Source organism: Ambystoma mexicanum, chromosome 6q (assembly GCF_040938575.1).
Source record: "Ambystoma mexicanum isolate Mex_15411 chromosome 6q, UKY_AmexF1_1, whole genome shotgun sequence".
NCBI lineage: Eukaryota > Metazoa > Chordata > Amphibia > Caudata > Ambystomatidae > Ambystoma > Ambystoma mexicanum.
In genome coordinates, this window is record NC_090937.1 from 1153924203 (window position 1) to 1153946678 (window position 22476).

At 43.3% G+C, this 22476-nt stretch overlaps 1 protein-coding gene across 1 annotated transcript in view; it reads right to left on the bottom strand.

The window, feature by feature from the left end:
• Window positions 1-22476, bottom strand: part of SLC30A9 (solute carrier family 30 member 9) — a 1100681-nt gene that overhangs the window by 636064 nt on the left and 442141 nt on the right. The window contains exon 9 of the mRNA XM_069631745.1: window positions 15263-15365. Within this exon, the coding sequence (XP_069487846.1) occupies window positions 15263-15365 (103 nt within the window). The remainder of the gene's footprint in view (window positions 1-15262; window positions 15366-22476) is intronic.

A 22476-nucleotide genomic window follows, 5' to 3' on the forward strand; every position in this document is an offset into this window, starting at 1 on the left:
AAATGCAACCTGGTATCTAAATAGATCCGCTCCCTGTCCGCCAAGGTTCTTAGATCCGATCCTACTTTCTACAGGAGAAGGGAGGGAAGAAAAACAAACCTCCCCTATACCTGTGCAAAATATAATTCGATAAGCCCCCTTTTGTTATCAACAAACGCAACCGCACCACAAAGATGTCTTTATGGGCCGACAACTGCCAGATTACAGTGGATTTAAATAGTATGTCAGCACCCTTCCTTCCTCCAGAAGGGGCTATGTTTATATGTGGGAAAAACGCCTTTCTTTGGTTGCCCCGCCATTGGAAGGGCAGATGTACTGTTGGGTATATAATGTTGGGCCTGCATTATAAACCAGTAGAGGCGGTTAACTTAAAGAAAGAAACGAGGAGAACAAAATTGAACATGGGGAATTACGGACAAAGGAAAAGAGGTGTTATCACTAAAGAAGACACCACTTGGGATGAATTCTTTGATTTCCTAAAGGTCAAAGTGATGCCCATGGGGATAGTTATGAATGCCAGAAGCATTAGGCACCTGGCTAGATTAGTAGAAAAGGAACTAAATGTGACCGGCGATATACTTACTAACCTAAGAAGTACAGGCAGTCCGGATGGTCGCCTTACAGAATCGCCTGGTATTGGATACAATGCTGGCAGAGGTAGGAGGAGCTTGTAAAATAATTGGCACTTCCTGTTGTACCTTCACATCTGATTATAGCCCCGACATCTTTAAAGGGATCAATGAAATGCATAAAATGGCAGCTCAAATTCATTCTGAATTTGGGCCTGTGGATGGGACGTCCTGGTTCTGGGATCTATTACGGAACTGGAAGCTCCTCACCCCTCTTTTTGTCATAGGAGGATTGTTAGCGGCTTGCTGCTGTTGCTTTCAGTGCTTTCCCTTATGTATTTCATAGGAGATTGCTGCAGGAAAATGATGGAGGCGCTGGCACCCAAACCCACTAATGCCATGGCCACCAATGAGATGATAAAATTGGAAGAGGCAATAGAAGGGTTACAAAAGATTGATGTGTCAGACAATGAAAACGAAAGAATAAATGAATACAAATCACACCAGGTGTTTTACTGATGTAATCTTGCTGACGCAAAAGGGTCGTTTGTTAATACAGAAATCATTTTTCCTGAAAGCTGCCATGTTAAACTTTGCCTCAGCAAGACTACCCCATTGCTCACATTGTAGCATCAGGTCCATGTTAAACCAACTGCTTTTGTGTCCGCACACGAGGCCCAGGGTTTTCGCCTTGAACACACATTACTCAAAGATCTAGGAATGTCCCCTCTGCTCTCCTTTCCCTTAAAACTACATAAACAGCGTCTGTTAGCACTCTTGCACTTCCCCTTCCACAGTATGCGGCCATGAAAGCCAGCATGTGTTCACCGACCCTGGGGTCTCTGTTTCATAAATAATGATTGTTCAACATCCGCGCTCTTTTCCGCCAACATAAGCATAATCCCATCTATATTTGCAGTGGTTTTTCTCTGGGATGTGTGTGAAAGGGGGATCTTGTCGGGCGCTTGTACGTCACTCTGTAAAAGATATGTCCTGCTTTTGTTCAACAGCCCATAAATGGAAATCATCATCGCTGCTGCAGTAAGATACGTGTAGCTTGCAAAATTCCCCATTGTGTCACGTTTGATGAAAGCTTGCTTTGCGCGACTATGTATGTTAAAGGTCACACCTGCATCCTGAAATTGTTATGACTTACTCAGAATTAATAACCCTTTGCAATGTCTGGCCTTTGTAGTTCTTACCGCAATGTCTGGGAACACAGCCAAAAGTATCTCGGCAAGGAAATATATGTCTGGAAGTGTTCTGTATTTCTGCCAGCCATAAGGCGCAATGTAACCATTTTCCTATAAAATGTATCTGCTGCGTGACATTAGCAGCACACACTGGCAGCATCCCTCTGATGATGTTATGTGTCGGCGCTTCCGCGGAAGCATTGTCTTGATTGCAATAAATGATTGTTCAGCTCACTTGCGAGTGCGTTTATTTTGACAGAGACCTCCGCCTGGTGAATTTTAGCATTTACACAACCACCTCGAACCAATGGACACCAAGTGCAACTTGTCCTGTGCAAGGGGTTACTAAAACCCTCCCTCACATTCAGCCCACCTAGACACCCAGGCGCCAAAGGAGGGCTTCTTCGTAGAAGCCTGCCAAAGGACGGTGAACAAAGAAGGCAAACCTGGTTTGCCGTGCAAAGTAAAAAACAAGAAGGATATTAAACACAAAAAAATGGCGAATAAACCCGATCGGAGCCACAAAGTATATTTGGTCAAGCGGGTTAATGTTCGAGGCTAACACAATAGCCTAAACAAGTACCATGTTTATATAGTATAATTGCGGTAGAAAAGTTAGGGTAGACACCACTGCCACCAGCCAAGTCTTAGTGTTAAGGGAGCGAAACAAGGCTCCAGGAGGTACAGACAAAAAAAGGGATCAGTGTTAATCCTTTCCAACACACCATGTAAGATGGGGTGTACCGGGGTCTGTAGGTTAAATGACTACATAAAGTAAATGGCAACTTTACCTGTTTCTGGGGGACAGTAGTCAGCCCCAGAGAAATGGAGTCAGTGGGAAGTCTTAGAAACAACCCTGTGTCACTGCACTGAAGGTGCTGTGTAACACACAAAAAGTTGGGCTCATGGAGTGGTGTGGCTCCAGAGCCCAAGATCACACAAACAGAGTAGAAATACACATGGCAAAATACATGTAAGAGTGGGAAAAAGGTTCACACTCTTACCAGGTGGAAAAAATAAACCACAGAAATCTAGCAAAGCCGCTGAGGGACTCACTAGGTAAGGGAAATCAGCCATACATGAGAATTCTCCCTAACAATCCAGTGGGAACTGTTGGGGGGGGGGGTCAAATGGGGAATAGTGGTGGTCTACGCACTGCCCCTCATAAGCTTATAGTGCTGGGGGAGGCAGAGAGGTGGATCCTGAGTGGGGATTTCAACGATGTGATCGACACTGGCTTTGATAGATCGTATGTGGGTAGTACCAATCCAGGGTGTCCCACTAAATCATACACCTTTGTGGAAGCAATGGGCTGGTTGGACACATGGCGGGCCTTGCATGCAAGTGAGACCGGGTACGCCCTTTTTCTCTGGGGTCCACTCTTCCTTCTCTAGGCTAGATTATCTCTTCATCCCGCAGGGTGATGGTCATCGGCTGTTCGCTGCAATAATACTTACCAGAGGGATTTCGGACCACTCTCCATTACTAGTTACACTCAAGAGCGGGCGCGAGTCCCCGTTAGGGAGATTTGTCATGTGTGTGCTTCATCCCCTGTCCTAGTGAGACCCCTAGCACTTTTTGCTGGACTTCTGGACCTTTTTCTTTCAATCCTGAATGAGTGAAGCCTTTTTCCTCTCATTCGTGTGGCCTCTGTCTTTTGGAACTCTATTCTTTGTATTCTAACTGTACTATGGAGTCTGTCTGCTCCATAGCTCTTAAAAAGGCATCCGTTTTACTACTGCAGCACACAGCTCCTTTTGGGCAGGGTTGCTGGGGACCCATAGGGTCCCCCTTTAAGATTATTGTTCTGTATCCTCAATTAACTACAGTTAAGGATAGAGAGATACTTAGCACTCTCCAAAAACTCTATAGTCCGAGAGATTGACACACACCACCTTCAGTGGAGTGCCAAAGGGATACCTTATATCCCCCTTCTCTCTGCTCCTGTGACGTTTTAGTCACAGAGATAATCACCTAGTTATAGCTGGTGCATCAGACGCACTCTACCAACTATGGTGTATTTTGTGTACCGCAGGCTATGTCCATAGCCTCGGTAGTGCACAATAGGGGTACCCAAGTACCAACATTTGGGCCTCCCTTTTTTTCCACCATTACTAGCGTGTTTGTTCTTTGTTAGCCCTTTTTCTACAATTCTGGGAGGGGGGAGGTCAGTGTGCGTTTTGCCTTTAACAGGAACCAGTAGGTATCCCTGCCTAGGCTCCAGAGTGGCTGGGCAGGCAGGAAGTGGGGGAGGAGTCTTCCACCCCCCCTGTCCCTGGTCTGCCAGAGTGCCTGAATAGGTCCAGCTCTCATAGGGATCTGGCTGTCCTGAGTTGACAGCCAAACGCCCCATTTTGGAAAATGCTGAGAGAGATAGCAGAGGAGTGTGCGCTGGGACTGTATAAAAGGTGAGGCTTCTGGAGTGAAAAACAAGTCGACCACTGGAAACAGAAGTAACCGAAGAAGACGACCAGAGACGCCGGCAGACCCTTTGCAACATCGTGAAGCGACCACTGCTGTCCTGACCCAGTTTTCTATACAACAGGAGCTCCGAAGAGGACTCCTCCTTCCCTTTGGCTGGTGGGAACAACCAGTCCCAAGACAAACTTTGAAACTAGCCATCTCCCGAGGTCCTAGGAGCTTCCAGAGCTGCGAAAACCCAATAGCAGGAGGCCTGCTGCCCATTTCGAGTGCATCGGTGTGGAAAGGCTGAATCCGTCCAAATCTTTGCTGAACCCGTAAGGACACTCCAGAGATCCAATCCAACTCACCCAGACCCCCTCACCAGAGAGTAGGGCTGCAGGAAGTGAAGAACATTGACTGGGCAATCCATGTCCTTTGTTGATGCTGCAGAAAAGGCAACAAAAACCGCAGAGTGAACCAAGAAGTTGCTGAAAGTCGTGCCACATGTCCTCCCTCGAGACTGCTGCTGAGAAATCCCATCCATTGTCCAGCCTTCAGCCACCAGACCAAGGAATCCGGAGGTCAGGTCCAGAGCAACATCACGGAGCATCCATCACAAACATTCTCTTCTAACCTAAGGTACTGTGGGGGGAAAGGTATTGCTTACCAGATTCCAAAAAGTTGCTCCAGATCGTTGGAGTGCACGTAAAGGTGTCAAGGGCAACCCCTCCCTTACCTCTGACCCAAGCCTCTGCTTGTGTCCCCTTCTCGAGTCTTGTTAACTGCTGTTACTTCAATAACTCTAGACAATGGAAGAAATCCAAGCTAGTACAGACTGATATTAAGAGTTGCGGATTCTCCACATAAGCCCTCCAAATGGTGCCACTCTGTCTGGGTTCCACAGGATGAGTGGGGAGGGGAATTGGCACCCTGGACTGCGTTGCCTTAGCAACCCAAGTTGCACTCTATTCTGATGGGCCCAGTGGTGAGCCGCCCGGCTCACCACTTAGCATGTTTGAGTGACAGCTAGGCTGTTGAATGGGGGTTTTTCTGCATAAAAGCAGGGCTTTTGGGACTGGAACTTCAGAGGTCGCCACAGGACCTAAGAATCCGAAGAGGGAAGAAGCCGAGCCATCTGCAACGACGACACCACCGGTGGAGCCCTGCTGTAACGACCTCACCACATTCCCAACGACAAGAGAAGATCTTCTGCTGGACGAGTCTTCTTCCTTTAAGCTGGTGGGGTCAACCAGTTCGCCCCTTTCGCCTTCCAAAGACGTCGCTTGGTCGAACCACCCATGTCAAACACCCCGATGGCTGGATAGCCAAGCTTCACCACTTTGACCGCGAATAAAAGGAACACACCTTTTAACCGACGAACTCCGTGGCTGGTTTCATCCCTGTGCAGTGCCTCGATTCCAAGTTTCCTCCTCGACGAGATCCTCTCTTCCCCTGGTCGAAACAACAAACTGCAACCACTGCCAGGAACAACTGCCACCGCCGGAGCTTCCTCTCTCTTTAAAGTACTATGTTGTGCCTGGCCTCCCTTTCCACGGATTGCTAAAGGTGACCCTTAAATCCTTGGTTTTGCAACTGGGTTGGCCCCAGACCTTCTAACTTTACTTCTTGAACCACCCAACCTCTTTTGAATATTCTGCAAAGACTTTTAGTGCATTTTAAACTGTGTGTTCTTGGGCACATTTCGCTTTGCTCCATTTAAAGTGGGCCTGGCCTATGAACTTTGGCTCTACAGTGTATACTGCCTTTACTCCCTTGCTTTGAACTTCTAAAAGTGTTGGGAACTGTTTTATTTTATGCCCTGCCTTCTTCTCTCCCTTTAACTTAACTATTGGAGTGCCATCTAGGTTACGCGCTCACATCTGTTTTAACAAATAGTGGTGTTTTAACCCTGACTTGTCTAATAGTTATCAAGGGAGGTGTTTATACTTTATCTGACTGTGTTTTAACTTGCTTTTGACTTGGAGTGCTAGTGTGTTGCCTAAAGTGTTTTAAATAAATAATTATATACTTTTGATCCAAAGCTCTGGTCAGTGTTTGTTTGCTCTACTGTGTTTTTAGCCCTATTGTGTATACTCTATATACTGCCCTACTCTTCTTGAGAGAAGTCCGACTGCTCAGCCACAGCTACCAGCTAAATCTGTGTGGTGCAGACTTCTACCATTTGGGTTTACTGCTTACTCCTGTAGTCTTAATCTTTTTGCAGTATTCCCTAAGGGAACTGCACAGGATTCTGCCTAACAGCCTGGACATTTACAATGGAATTACTGCCATTATGGGCAAAGCAAACATGAGGGTGGTATTCTTACATCAGAATACTGGCATACACAGCCAGTATGAGTGCATTGTTACTGTGGGAATATCGGCATTACTGGTCACAGCCATCATGAAAATGTCTTTACAGTGGTAAAATACTGCGATATATTGTGGGCATAGCCAAAATGAAAATATTGTTTTATGATGGCAGATAATTAGCTATATTGTGGGTAGAGGAATAATGAAAATGCTTTGGAAAATGCTACCATGTACTCTTGGTGACTTGGCATCTATTGGATTTTTTCATGTCTTACCCTACACAATTTATTATAAAGATATATGATGTTCCCACATTTCCCCAAAAAGTCTTTCAAAATACCAATTTTAACAGATTATTTAAGAAACATTGAATTGCGTGGGAAGAAGAATCCCTGAACACCTGTTGGGTTGGGCCTCCCTCGCTATAATTTGTTGCAAGCGCACCCTTGAAGGAAATATTTACAAACATGCAATAAAAGAAATCGCTACATTATTGTGGCCAAGAGAAAATACTAAGCAAGGTAGAAATGTGTTAGGCTGGATTGCTACACTCCGGCCTGGGAGAAAGATGTACAGGAGACCAACCTATTTAGTGAACAGGGACAACTCTGGGAGCTGTAGCCAAACCAATCACAGTAGCATGGAGAGTGGTCAAAGCTAAGTCTCAAGACGGGGGTAAGAATGGTTGGGGCATTTACTACTTCACAAGGACAGCCCAACGCTTCAGAAGTGAACCCATTTGTACCCAGTCTTGCTGATGGATCTTGATAATGGCTAGTTCCTGACATGTCATTGTCCTCATGAGAAAGTGTGCATGTAAACTATTCCCATTGGAAGCTCGCACACAGTCCGGTGCGTGCTATGGTATTAATTCAACAAAATGGGACCTGTTGTGGTTCATCTGTTTCATGATAGTCAAAATATGTTCTATTTAGAAGCTAACACTTCAATTGCCCATTGCTCTTCCAACCACTCTGACTGCACTCAGCTGTACATTGACTCTACACTCAGTTTTACGATAAGATGGAGGAAGTACCCTATGAAATGAGAATGTGACTAACGAGTGGTACTGGGCTGCGGGCTAAACTGTATGCCATAGAGGGTAATGTGCCGGGATTTGGTAACTCCTACTGTGCTGTTTGTGTAAACTATAAGGTATGGGATGGACCCTTATTCTGAAATGTATATAAATGAGGGAGTTACTATGAGGGACAAACTGATGTGCCACAGGTCACATTGACAATGGAATATGGCAAATATGGATGTCAAGTGTTTTGCGAGCCCCAAACGATCAACTGGGTGGTCATCTGCCTACCAAATGGACCCAGCTGATGGACCAAGGGGCCACTACAACTATCACATGGTTCCTATGATGACTTGTGTAATGATCAGTGGATGGTAAAGTGATATAGAGAACAGTCATAGATGCCATCATATGATGCTGGTAACGGTAACCAGAAGGTAATTAGTTTAGTAGGCTGAAGTTGAGAAGGCTAATGAATTTAACAATTAGCAGGGGCTAACTGTGATCTACATATTTTTTGTGTGTTTTAGTGGTTTATGTGTGTTTGTGTCTTTGTTGTCTGTTGTCTTGTGAACGCCTATATGATCTATCATCCTTTGACACATCAAGAATGTTTTGCTAGTTGGACATGGTGGCACATTCATGCCGCATCTGCGAGTAGATGCTTCCGAGTTAGTGACTCTATGATGTACAAAGCTAATACATCTAATTAATACTTAATCCCAGTTGCGCAATTTATAGTGCTGGAAGCAAATATAGATAATCGGAAATGGCTACCAGATGAGTGAGTTGGTGATCTGTTCATGGAATGTCAAGGGCCTGAACAATCCTAGAAAGAGGAGGGAAGTGTTAACAAGATTAAAGAGAGGGAAAACAGATATTGCTCTTCTACAGGAGACCCACCTACTGGAGGAATCTAAAAGTCCTATGAAGAGAACAATATTTGGTAAGGTATTGTTAAATTGCTACGTCTCCAAATCAAGAGGGGTAGGCATATTCCTGCGTAGGGGACTGAACTTGTGTATAGAGAAAGTAGTAATGGGTGATGATGGGAGAGTGATTCTGATGAACGCAAAGTACGAAGGTGGAGTGATCACAATAGGAACTATCTATGGGCCATGTTCAGGAGGGAATGGTTTCTTTACAAAAGTGTTGTCGCTACTGCGGGAAATGAAAGGGCAGAATATTATTTTGGGGGGAGATTTTAACTGTGTCCTTGATGGTAAGCTGAACCGTTCTGCGCATTGTAAATACACGGCAGAGAATGCAAGCAGAGCTTTTAATGAATTCTTGCATGGTTTAGAATTGGTAGACATATGGCGGTACATGCATCCCGGTGAGAGAGAGAGTACTCCTTCTCACTGGTCCATGAATTGTACTCAAGAATTGACTATTTCTTGGTCTCTGATAGAATTGTTGAGAAAGTTACTAATATAAATATAATGCAACGGGGTATGTCTGATCACTCCCTGATAGCAATGAGGCTAGGTTAGGACTGGAGCGACCCACATTACCCAAGTGGTGTTTAAAAACATTTAGCTTTAAGGCAACAATGTGGGGCGAATTGATTAACATCACGGCCCGAGCAAGGAAAGGGGGTATGACAGAATTAAAACAATTGGAGAATAGACTGGATATATGTCAGAAGAAATATCAAACGTCAAAAAGCGGTGATGATAAAGCTGAAATGGATAGGGTGCGAGAACATCTCAAACGGGAAATGGATGCACAGTATGAGAAGGGTATGTTTTTTATGAGACAGAAATACTGGGAACAGGCTGACAAAAGTGGTAGACTGCTTGCTAATAGATTGCGGGGCCTGATTGATAATTCTTTTGTTTAGAGAATGGAGGGTGAGGGGAGGGGGGAGATAAAAAGTTAAACGAGAGGAAATGTGAGTGTTTTAGGAAATTGTACGCATCATTCTACATAGAGGATCGGTTCCCGACACCGGAGGGATTGAATGATTTCTTTGATAAAATTACCTTGCCAACACCACCTGTAGACCAAGCCACCGTGGTTGATCGACCTATTGGGCAAGAGGAAGTATTGACCGCCATTAGCCAACTTAACCTAGGTAAATCACCAGGCCTAGACGGATTACCAGTCGAGTTCTACCAAGGACTGGGTCCTGAGCTAGCTCCATTTTTATGTAACATATACAAATAATTTTATGACTGAGGGGACGATGAACGAGGGATGCATTGTAGTGATCCCGAAGCCGGGTAGAGATCCCAAAAGATACGAGAATTATAGGCCAATTTCATTGATAAATGTTGACCTCAAAATATTCAACAGAATAATGACCAGTTGGATAGATGTGTTGGTGGATTGATAAGTCGGTCCCAAGCAGGGTTTGAGTGGAAGATATGAATATGACCATGTTAGGACCATTATAGACGTAATAGGACTCCCTAGAGAGAAGGTCAAGCATGCACTTCTAGTCTTCATGGACGCAGAGAAGGCTTTTGACCGGGTCAATTGGACCTTTTTGGCATGCACACTCAAAAAGATGGGATTCGGGGGAAACCTTTTTGAGAACCATAAAAACGCTGAGCACGTCCATTAGTGCTCAAATATGGGTTAATGGTGTTCTGTCTTCTTCCTTCTTTTTGACAAGAGGTACTAAGCAGGGCTGTCAGTTATCAATGTACACTTTCAATTTGGCACTAGAACCACTGATAGCGTACATAAGGCAAGACCAGTGTCTTCGGGGACTTACATTTGGGGATAGCGAGATTAAAAGTACTGTGCTATGCAGATGGTATGGCAGTCATATTGACCAATCCTAGGGAAGGGGGCAATAAACTAAAATGTATGTTTGAGGAAGTGGGACTTTTGTCTGGTCATAAGATCAAGTGCGACAAGACAGTGGTTTTTCCTTTAGATACTGAGCAATCAAGGGAGGGTTTTTAATCATGGAACTGTCAGTGGAATGTTGAAACAATGAAGTATTTGGGAGTCTACTTGGTTCGTGACCTAAGAAAGATGGTGGAATTTAATGTATCAAACGTTATTGAGGTAACTCAGAGGGATACATTGAAATGGGGCCGATTAGTGCTGGGGCTTTGGGCAAGGGTCAATGCTATTAAAATGATACTTTTGCCAAACATTGTCCAAACTATTCCATTAAAAAAAAAAATGATTGGGGCTATTGATAAGATTTTCCAAAACTTTCTTTGGGGGGGGGGGGGTAATAGACCCAAGATCCCAAGGCACATTTTAATGCAATCTGTACAGGAGGGGGATATAGATACCCTAATCTAGCTAATTATTGTAGAGGGTTTGTTCTAAAATAAATCAACACTTTACTTCGTAGGTGCGTACAGTGAAAGGCCCTATTGGCAAATTATTGAGAGGGAGTCATTCTCACTGGATGCCTTATAGGACATGTATACGATGTCTAAGAGGACTAATTCAGTCAACAGATTACTAACAATGGACATCATTAGGGAAACCCTACAAGAATGTATGACTGCTAGGGGGGAAAACATCTGGATCCACTATGATGCATCACTTGGGCACAATTCGAGACCGTAGATTGCAAATAAGACTTTGTTTTGGAAGAGCTGGCGGAATAGAGGTATTCTGGGATTCTTAGAATACAAGATGTGTGGGTAGGTGGTCAAATGGTTCCATTGGAACAGCTCAGAGAAAGTTTTGGGATAGGGGGCTGAGAGCATAAGCACTACATGGACCTAAAAGGGCTCCTAACCAAACGACAGGGCATGCTAGGTTGCCCCATGCAAGAGAGGCCTACGGTTTGTAACATCATTCCTTCCTCTCCATGTGCGGTATCGACATATGAAATTGATGCCGGTGGACAGTTCGCATGCGAAGGCATGGCAGAAACTGCGTCAAGCTTGGGCAGAAGAGCTAGCTATGGGCATTTCAAAAGAGGAGTGGGACAAACTACTACGCAAAGGTGTGCAGTCAAAGATGGACCTGGGCCTGTGGTATGTATGGCAAAGAATCATCTGCCGACTGTACTGGACCCATGTGCAGATGGCTAAGGCATGCTGTCCGACAATGACACTTGTTGGGGCTGTGGTCATAGCAGGGGCACTTTCCTACATATGTTATGGGAATGCCCGAGAGTGACTGACTACTGGAGTGACGTTTTAAGCAGACTAGATCTTGTGCTGGGGAATACAATTCCAAGAACATATTGCTCAACAATGTTGTTATCAGGTAAAGGGAGACGTGGAATGACTCAAAAGAACAATTAATGGATTAATAGAGTTCTGATGGTAGCGGCAAAACGAATATTAAAAGTGTGGAAGTCAAGGAAAAAAACGAATGTTGAGGATGGGTTGCTGGATGTGCGCACTTTGATTATGAAAAAATGACTTTTAGGAAACAGAAACGGGAGGAATGTTACCTTGAAATTTGGGGATTGTTTAATGAGTTGTATAGCTAATGTAAACTTACGAAGCTTGTGATAGGCGGAACATAATGGAGAAAGCTCAGTGATGTATTGTTTGGTGTTAGTTGTTTTCAAACATTATTATAAAATAAAGGCTCGTTATTGTAAGATAGGGATTGGAATTATAAATATTACTGCTGTACTTAAAAGTACAGATACTGTATAAGGTGTATTGCTTAATTGTATGTCTCTGATTTTATGAATATGTTTTGCTTCCCTTTTCAAATTACAAATAAAGAGATTACATTTTAAAAAAGAATGGTAGAGGGTCCACAATGAATCCAGAAATCAATTAATCAAGGATTACACTTAGGTATTTATGGCCAAGCAAAAACTATAAAAATTACTATAGACAAGTAATAGAATCACGCAACACTAATAATAAAAGACATATATACAGCCCCTGTAGCCAGTGCAATAAAATCACAATCCTCCCACCCCACAAAACTGAAAGAGAAGGCATTGGTGGTTATTTGCAATGGCAGTCCACAAGAATAAAACACTAACTTAGAAAGTGCAACCGTAAATTGACTGTGGCTTTATGCCCTACAAGTTCAAAGTTTCCAGATATTTTGGGAGCTGGGAAAAAGTTAGGAGGAGAGTCTTGTGGATGGGAGAAAGATTCCAAAAGTCAGTTAAGGACGTATTCTAGTAAAAAGGACTATTCCCAGCTTTCGGAGGGCTTTCGGCAACAAGTTTTGCAAAAGCCAAGCAAATGTAAACCTTTACAGGTGGAGATATAGTTGCAAGTAAGTATGGCTGTAACTCTGCCCCCGTACTCCATTTTCTACTCAGACTTGGCAGGTCTTTGGAGGGTCGTCAGAGGTAATTTATTCCAGGCCCAGGAGCTGCAGGTGCAAGAAGTTTCAGTCAGGTCCAGGAGCTGGTGCGACCTGTTCCAGTAGATGAATGCAGATTACACCGAAGAGGCACTGCTCCAGGCACTAGACCAGATGCAGGACAGCCGGTTTTGATGAAGTCACCATTGCATGGTGACAAGAGGGGGACACAGCTTTCACGGCCAGAGTCGGCCTCCTATCTTCGGTCCAGTTGATGCTGGAACACCGAAATGTTGCAGGACGGACTCTTGTAGAAGAAGCTGAGGATCCCAAATGCTTCAAGCGCAACATGGAACGACGACGCCGCCTCTACCGCGGTAGCCCAAAATGGAGTTGGTCAGTCTATAGGATGGTTCCAGGAATGCCTCTCAAGACTCCAGATGGCTGGGTACGAAGCAGACATTGGGAATGGTTGGTCCCACCACTCCAAGTGTTGAAGTACCACTGAAGGCCTTCTAAAGATCACCAGCCAGACAGGGCTCTAACGGGACTGCAGCAAAAGGTGGTTGCCAAGCCTTCTTGAGACAGGTCCATGGGCCTTCCGATGTCTTCACAGCTGGGCAGTATACTTGGATTCTCACAGGATCTCTGGGGAATGGCTGCAGGACTCCTCTTCGTATCCAGAAACACAGGTGAGCCAGAATCAGTCCACCAAATGGAAGATCTGTCCCTCACACAAACTCCAGCAGCGGTGCCCCCCTTCCCTCCCTGCACTAGCCCATGAAAAGCTTGGCTTTCCAAGGCAGTGCATGACAATAAAAGCAATTTCCTGACCTGGCAAGGCAGTAAGAAGTTAACAGGACAAGATGGCATGGAAAAAACAAAAAATATGTGGCACGGCCATGTTGGGACACTAGCCACTGTTAAACACAAGTAAGGCCAACAAAAGGTATAGTAAAAATCATCAGAAAGTAACTACCATCAGTTTGTCCTTAGGCACATCCAAAGTAACCAAAAAATCTCTTTGGGTGTAGTCTAGGGTCATACAAATGAAACCGCATTGCAGTGCATTGTAATGATAAAAGGTTACCCAAACAAAATAGATAACAATTAACAAGAAAAGGGAAACAGTTTCCAGTAGACAGTCTGGAGGACTGGTCAGTTTCCCCATAACAATGAACAAAAGTGCAGCTTCACTTCACCGGAAAAAGTCAGGACAGAGTACAAAAACAAAAGCAAAACGTTTGGCGGTCCTAAGAATGGAGGGAAAGTTGCTAAAAAGATAACACTTTCCTAACAAAAAGAAACCTGCTTTTAGGAGAATCTTCAGGCACCAAAGGGCTTAAAATATCTTGGCATTTATTAAACAATGTTGCTAAAGTGTATACTGCTCTTGCTCTGAAACGTTTTAAAAATAGGCATAACTGCACTTCATAAGCTAATGGACATATTTACCAACATGATCTACCACATATAGGAGGTTTTTAATAAAACATGGGAATGGCTACAGAGGGATTCTGAGGCCAACAAGACATCCAACTTGCAATGTAGGGTTTTATAAAGCAGATATAAGGAGGCGGTATGTAAGCCCTTGGATGAAGTTACTGGGTTATACAAGTTCAGTGACAATGGCATTAAATTCAAAGTATGATATTGCGTTGCAATGGCTACGGGCTGCAGCAGCAGTGAATGCACTGTTATTGGAAACGTTAGACTACCATGTGCAAAAACCAGGACGCAGCTGGTGTCTTGATTGGGACTCGAGTGCCACAATTGTGTGCAAATGGCAAGAGTTGTGCGATGCAAATTCCATGTAAAACGTCCTGGAAGTTAGGTGAATCCATTGATTGGTTGTGGCAACTGTGTGGAGGTACCTCACTGGTGCGAGAGGAGAAGGTGTTTCTGACCGGTTTGTGGGAAAGTAGTTACCATAGCTGCACCATTAATGGTTCGATTGAACAAAGGCATTCATCTACCAACAAGAGAGGAATGCGTTAGGTGACATGCCAGAATCCTCCTATTTCCTGTGCCCAAAATAAAATCAGCCGATAGTGTGCTGCTGCAAACCATGGTCTGCCCTCAGGTTGCATTTTTCTGGAAAGTTGCCTGAAGACATTTGATGTAACTAACAAAGGTACAGGTGGAGTGCATACTTTGCTGATGAAAGAGGATCAATGGGACAAAGCATATTTGCAAATTCACAAAACTGCCATTCTTATTAGCTAAAGGGAGGACGTCAATGGTGTGGATATAGACGTCACAACGAGTACTGTGGATGTGAGATCGATTAGAGGGCACAGACTGAATGACAAGCCAGTGGGAGAGGAGTTGTGGGCACAGCACTAGATGTGATTAACAATTTTCAAATGGATGTGGTAATACATAGTGGCTCGGAGGAGGGTACCATAGGGCATGTGGCCACATTCATTAGTGTGTTGGGCAGCATTGTTAACATATGTAATCCTGCTACCTTTACAATTGGTCACTAGAATGTTCCTAAATATTTGTTTCAATTAAAACACGTTGATTTGAACTTAATAAAAAGCGATTCTCACCTGGTTGCACGTATCAGCTAAAGAATGTATTGCCTCAGAGAACATGCTGGCAGAACCCGTGTAAACCCATGCAAGGAGTTTAAAGAAGAAATTCAACCCATTTCTGGTGGTAAGGAAAGGAGATAAGAGACATGTTAGTTGGTTAGGGCATTCTCAGAATATACAGTTGTGCACAAACAGTGTATCTTTGCTGTGTTCCGATGATGGTGGATCCGCTAAAACAGCCAACTCAGTGGCCGAACATCAGTACTGCTGTTCACACAATTGGAATAACCTGTGCTGTTACTCCAGGAATAAATAATAATTATATACACAATACTAAATAAGTGAATCATTGCACTTTTCTGAATTGCTTAATGTCAAAAGTACTTTTGAAGAGTGACAGAAAACACTAGATCGTTGTCCACCCCAGCAATCTGAACTTCTGCCTACCGAACATCAGCAAGCACAGATCCTAATGAAGATCTATATCTAACCAGTGACTCGCAAACTATTTGCGATGGAAGGTCCAGTGATGCAGCCACTGAATGATGACTAGGACTACCACAATACTGGCATATGGCACTGAACAAGTAGTTATATGTTAAACCGTTTCTTGTCACTATAGCTACAGATTGAAAATGAGAAATGTTCTGTACTATTTGGATTTTACATAGAGTTTGACCGAGCATTATATAGAACTATTTGCAACTTCTTAGGCTAGTTTTCAACAGAATACATTTGCAATGTGCCATCTGCCCCTACTGCCATTATACAGAATTTACAACAACTACTGGCAACACGTGTACGCCTTTAACTACTGATCAACTGTACACGAGCTCTGACTAAAGCCAGTTAAAAAAACCGCCAATCACTCAGCCTGTGCTGGGGTGTTTAAAAAGACCATCTGCGGCATGCATCAACATCTGCCTTTTGCACAGGTTCACACCAAAAAGGAAACGTGTACAGGGCGACATATTGAGGAACCTCTATGCTGTGCAGTGGAATCTCCTTGTGCTGGATAAGAGGAATCTTGCTGGTTGTTTTGGCCAGTAACATGCATAGGTGTGGCACAAAACATGGACCGGACGTGGGGGAGGGGGTAAATAGATTTTACGTTCTCTCTAATAATTCCTTGACCTGTAGGTTGCAGTTCCAACATGGAACAAAGGAAATTAAGCCATGCATTTAAGAACCTGGGGATTGCACTACAAAGTTGCAATTTCAGTGGTCTAGTGCTACAATGAGAGACAGAGAGCACGCCAATAATTCCAGTTAGAAAGAAGAGTACAAGCAAACAATTATTCATTAGGCCTTTAAGATCCACTCTAAGCAACGAAAACTAAAGATGAGTATTATCACATAACTACTAACAAATACATATAACATTCACTATTAGGGGTTCTGCTAACAGAACAACACTTTACTTTTAGGAACAGTTATTTAATCGTAGCAGAGATAGAAGCAACACTAAGTAGTAAAGTAAGTTAGAAACAGAGAAACAGTCAATTTCAGTACCAGTAAACACCAGTAAGCAATTTAGGTAGAACACCTACAGATCAACCCAGTGGTCGAAGTGGGCGGGAGAAGTGTCTCTCTACTTTAAAATAAAGGTTTTAAGGTTCCTATACTTTTATTTTAAAAAGAAACGGTTCTGAAATGGTTTAGTTTTAAAATAAAAATATAGGAACAAGTTGAAACTTGCACTTCTGTGCACTGCATTGAACATTCCCTTAAACAGCAGGTGTGTTCGTTTGGGGGTTTGGATTGCGCGTGGGAGGGAGGTGGTGATGTCGTTTATGGGTAGCAAGGGCAGGCCAGCAGGGAACATAGTTCCACTACTTCTTTTTGTACACTTTGACCACTGGATAAACCTAAGACAAGTTCCTGTGATGAATCCTGCGAGGTCCTCAGAATCCCTGCCTAAAGTCTCCTCTCAGGTGGAATGGGGAAGGTCAGCCCCTACCGGATCCTAACCCTGGGGGTGGTGTTAGCTGGGTGGAACACCTGGGAGAAGGCCACCAGGGAATAGTGTGACCCTGTTGGACTAGATGCGGTATGCATCTTCTTCGGATGGTGAAACGTCCCTAATGCCAGAATATCTAAAGGCGTGCTGTCAGAGTAAGACTCCCCTTTCCAAAAACAACCAAAGTGTAACTAGTAAAAACCCTTATGGTCAGTAAAAACCCTTATGGTCAGCGGTCAAGGGGTCGCAAAGGTCAATTTTGGCTCTGGTATTCGGTCTGGCTAGTATGTGGTGCAGGCTCCGGTGATACTGTTCTGAAGACTGGACACCCTTGACACGAAGAGATGCAGACCTCCACTGGCAACACCAGAAGACCCCCAGGACACGAGGAAGACAGGATTGAGCTGGAACCAGCATGAACATGTGGTGACGGGGGTTCTTTGTGAGACAAACATAGGAATAGGCACTCCACAGCTTCTCTTAGGTGTAAGAGGCTGAAACTGCAAGAGCAGACGTCTTGATGTCCACGTTGAAGATCCACCAAGTTCCAAGGATTCACTGCGAACAGCAACGGCTTCAGTGAGGTAGCGTGACGAATCTAGCAACATTGTCACCGAATCCCTGGAGGGAAGCTTCTCTTACTTAGCCAGTGAAAGGCAGATGCTACCTGACTGACTGTGGGGTTGGCCATCTCCAGGAGGACCACATAGGTGAGGATAAACTCATGGTCAGCATGGAAATAGAACATAGAAGGATCAGAACATCAATACCATTATTTCTGATATATGCGATTCCCCCTTTTATTTGAGCTATGAAATCAAGAATCAACCATTAATTACTCTGAAGTGCTTTCCGAAAAGTACATTCTATAAACAGAGTAAGTTGAATGAGGTTAAAATCGAAACCTTTGATAAAAAAGGAGAATAAAAAGGAGAATAAGAACATTAGGGACTTAAAGGCCATAATGCACTAGGTACTGAGACGAAGAAGAGGGGCTCAGGCTCAAAACTGCAGTATGCAGTCTAGTGTTTGACGACCCACATCTGAGCAGGACTTTTGATTATTTAAATCCCCTTCAGGTGCAGGCCAGCATCGGCAGTAGGAGTAGTCAGCAGCCGTGTATGCAGCAGGAGCAGAGAAGCCAAGAAGCCGGGACCACCGCCGTGTTCATAGCAGATGATGGTGTCGAGAGGCGTAGAAGGTGAAAGCCCCAAGTTCAGAGGTTGCCCAGTGGGAAGCAACGCTGTAGCCGGATGCCAAATGAGAGAGGAAAGTTCTCCCTGTCCGGTGCTTTAATCCATTGACTGGTGAGTACCGGAGATGACGAGGAGCAACACAGGGTCCCGTTTTTAGAAGAGCGAACCATGGGAGTACGAGCGGAGCTATCAGAAGCTCCCGACTCATCGAAGGAATAAGGTGCAGCAGGTTGAGCAGACGCGCAAGGAGAGACCAGTGAGTTGGCCTTTGATAGGTGCACCTGGGCGCTCCGCGATAAGACAACTGCCTGCTTACAAGCATTCTGAGCTAATGAAAAAGTATTTGTGGTGCAATACTCGTATTGAGAGTAAATGCTAAGAGAAAACCTGCAACTATCATTGCCAAAGTAAAGAGGGGACAATAAGTGAACAAGATTATTACCAGCCTTGCCCAAGCCAAAAAAGGGCAATTGCCAATAAAAGTTGGCAGGAGAGAAGCCTTCCTTGTAGAAGCTATCAAAAGGGCGGGGGGGAGGCATTAACATGAGTTGTCTGGTGTGATAGTATGAATTAAAAAGGTGGAATGAAATAAAACGCTCGTTGTGGAAGATATCGAGAGGGAGAGGAATGTATCCTGCATTGCTTGGCAAACAAATCAGTGGAACAAACAGCATCAATGGGTGTTGTATACTAGTGGGAAAAGTTGTGAATCTCGATATTGGTGAAAGTCAATGACTTTGTTAAACTTTTAAAGTAAATCTCACCACAGTATTTGTATTAGTTGTAATCCTGGCAGGCTAGTGGACCAGGAAGAAGATAATGAAGTACTGCATTGCAGTGAAAGGTTGTGGTGGAAAGCAAGTGGCAAGGCCACTAATGTGTTTGATGAACTGTGGAAAAACCATCCTGGAGAAAACATTCTTGTTGATATAGAAGAGATTTGAAGTGTTTATCTTTTCCAAAGAGAAGAAGTTATATTCAAATACTCACTAGAAGTGTGACGACAAAGACTTTCAGTTTGATAAGTAAGAGCTTGTGGAAACTTCATTTTGCAGAGTGATGAACTTTGTTTAACCATAAAATAATCCAAGTGCAAAGAAGAATCCTAAAGGAGGAAAGAAACATTGTGTTGCCCATGAAGCAGGATTTGGCTATTATAAAGCACTTAGCTAATAGGAACTCTTATTTGGAAAAATCCTGCATTAATCCTGGGGAAGGGGATCCGACCCTGGTTATAAGGATATTTGGTTATAAAGTTTGTGTTTGATTATAACAGTTATTTTGTTGAGTTTGAACAGCCATATCAATTCCTATATTTTTTTGTTGAATGTACAAGTGTGAGGCACAGATACCTTTGATGTTAGAGTATTTTCCTTTAGTTTAAGAGGCCGGGAAATCCTTGATAGGTTAGCGAAAGCGAGGTGTTTATCATACTCTTATAAGTTAACAAAATGGCTTGTTCTTAAAAACCTCTACCAGGTTGTGCGTCTCAGATTTCTGATCCCTCACAGTCCCTAGCACGTCTAGCCTTGATGGGGAATGAGACCTAGTGTGCAAAAAGTCAACAGTTCAACAAATCACACTGTTCAGGTGGTTTTACTATTGGATTGTGACAATAGCTACCCCGAATATCCCAGGCTGCAGTTAGGTGTCCCAAAGGTAGGCAACGTTAAAAAATGTTCAGACAATCTTGGCTGCTGCGGTTAGGTCTAACACGGCGACATCAGAACAGTTGGTATTAAGTGTTTTTTAAAAAGAAATCCTTGCGATAACCAATGGTCGCGTCTCACCGAATGAAGGGTTAAGCCAAGAAAAAACCCCTGAGACTAGGTGAAAAGTATAAATAATCCGGAAGGAGACAGCGCCCAATAATCTTGTTTTTATTATTTATATTATATTTGTAAGGTGCCCTTGAGTGATGACACGTGTTTCGGTCTCCCTGAGACCTTTTTCAAATCAGGGCTATTTCTTAGTCATAGCTCCATAAGTACTAACAAAGCAAGTGTTGTTGTAATGCATAGAACATAGTCCAACATCAATATAAAATTATACATGAGTCAAAGAAAAAATTACAAAGTAGAATGATGGACACAGTCATGATAATTATGAATGAGCACCGTAATACAAATGTGAGAAAGTGAAAAAAACAATATTTTAACAGTTAGAAATAAAAATAAGTAAATTAAATTAAATGCCAGACAAAAAGAGGGGTGGGGGGAAGGGTGGTAGAGTAATGGGTAAACATTGAGAGAGATAGGTACAAGAAACACATTTGTTAGACTATGTATTGGATCATTATCATGTACCCCAAATTGGTATTTGCTGATAAACTCACTTTTAGTGGAATTCACTGATGCCCCTATTTCAAAAGTAATAAATCCGCCGTAATAACCGGGTTAGATCCCTACAAATTAGAATTATCGACAATGTCAGTCATTGCAACTTTGATAGTTTGGTAAATCCTTCACATCTCACATGAGGTATCTCAGTAATCCTAGCTCTGTGCATTTTTTGTTCAAGATATTAACTATATTCTTCAGGGTCGGTTTTATGACCGTCTCTTTATGGAAATCTCTAGATTACACAAATTCTAATCCATATTACAATCGAAAGTCTAGGTGATTGGAATCTCGGATGCAAATATGCATTTAAAATAATGCATAAAGCAGGGCGAAATAACGAAAGAAATCGCGCATGTTAAAGGGCAAGTAGTACACAGGTTACTAGTGTGCTTTAAGTGTTTTGAATGATTAAGCACTAGTACCTTTTAGTGCGTGTGAAATGCGGTGATTGAAAGATGAACATAAACGCGGAAGATTCGCGCACATTATCGTGCTACTGAACGCACGCATAGCGAGTGAAAAGGACCATGAAATCATTGACGGTCTCTTACCTCTGGTTTCCATTAGGTGTACAATCGTGTGCTACACGAAGTCTCGAGGGGGCGCCATTAGGCGTCCTCTATGTGTATATATACGTTTCCATGGTGATGAACTGACTGTGAAGTCCTATCTCCCTGTTTTCTCAAGTGATTCCCTGGCGGCCATATTAGAGTGTAGTGTATTCTATAGTTCCTTGTTGTTAAATTGCAGGTAGGTCATTAGCAACATATTGGTAACACTAATTTTACCGGTGTGGTTCATTCCATTATGTTATTAAATTGTTCTGAAACGAATGCCTGTATTATTTCAGTTTTCAAAACCACCCATGTAGGTTATTGCGGACATAGTTGTGCGAGCCCACACCATGGTAGCGCACCAATGCACAATAAAAATATAGCGCAGTGTGTCTAATTACCAAGGTCTGACACCCATGGTTACGAAAAGAATCTGAAAAGGAAATTCATATGGTTTAGTAACTCATTATTATGACTTAGTCATAACAAACCGATATGCTGGGTATGTGGTGGGTATGACCAATGCCATCTCAGGGTGGATTAGTAATATGACTGATGAAAACTTCCGTCACATTTGTTTGTTACAAAAAAGACACCATTTTGTTATCTGTGTTGAGGCCAAGTACTGTAGAGTTAAATTTGCATATTATCTTGGCCTCCATTTGTCTAAGTTTCTTCTCTTTGTCCCCACCCCTTCTCCCCAGTCACTCTTTGGAGTCCAATGAACTGTATATATGTTTTATGGTACATTTGGTGTTTTTCTTGCCAATGGCATGCAAGTGGTAATCTGGGATCCTGGCTGCCAATTTTCGCTAAATGTTCTCGTATTCGAGTCCGAAGTTCTGATCGTACTGCCTATATACACCTATTTACACACACACAGATAATTGCATATACCACATACTTTGTTCTACAGTTGATGGATTGTCTGATCTTCAAAGTCTTGTTATTATTGTTTGAGAACGAGTCTGTTTTTTTGTGAGCATATTTGCACATCGTGCAAGTTCCGCATTTTCTAAATCCGTGGGTGGTCGTTTTCAGCCAGTTCTGTGATTCCTCGGGTATTTCTGGCAAGTTAGAGGGACTTAGTTTGTTTCTCAATGTCTGTGCTCTTTTGAAAATTATCCTTGGTTTTTTATCCACAAAGTTGGAGATATTATCATCAAGTTTTAACAGA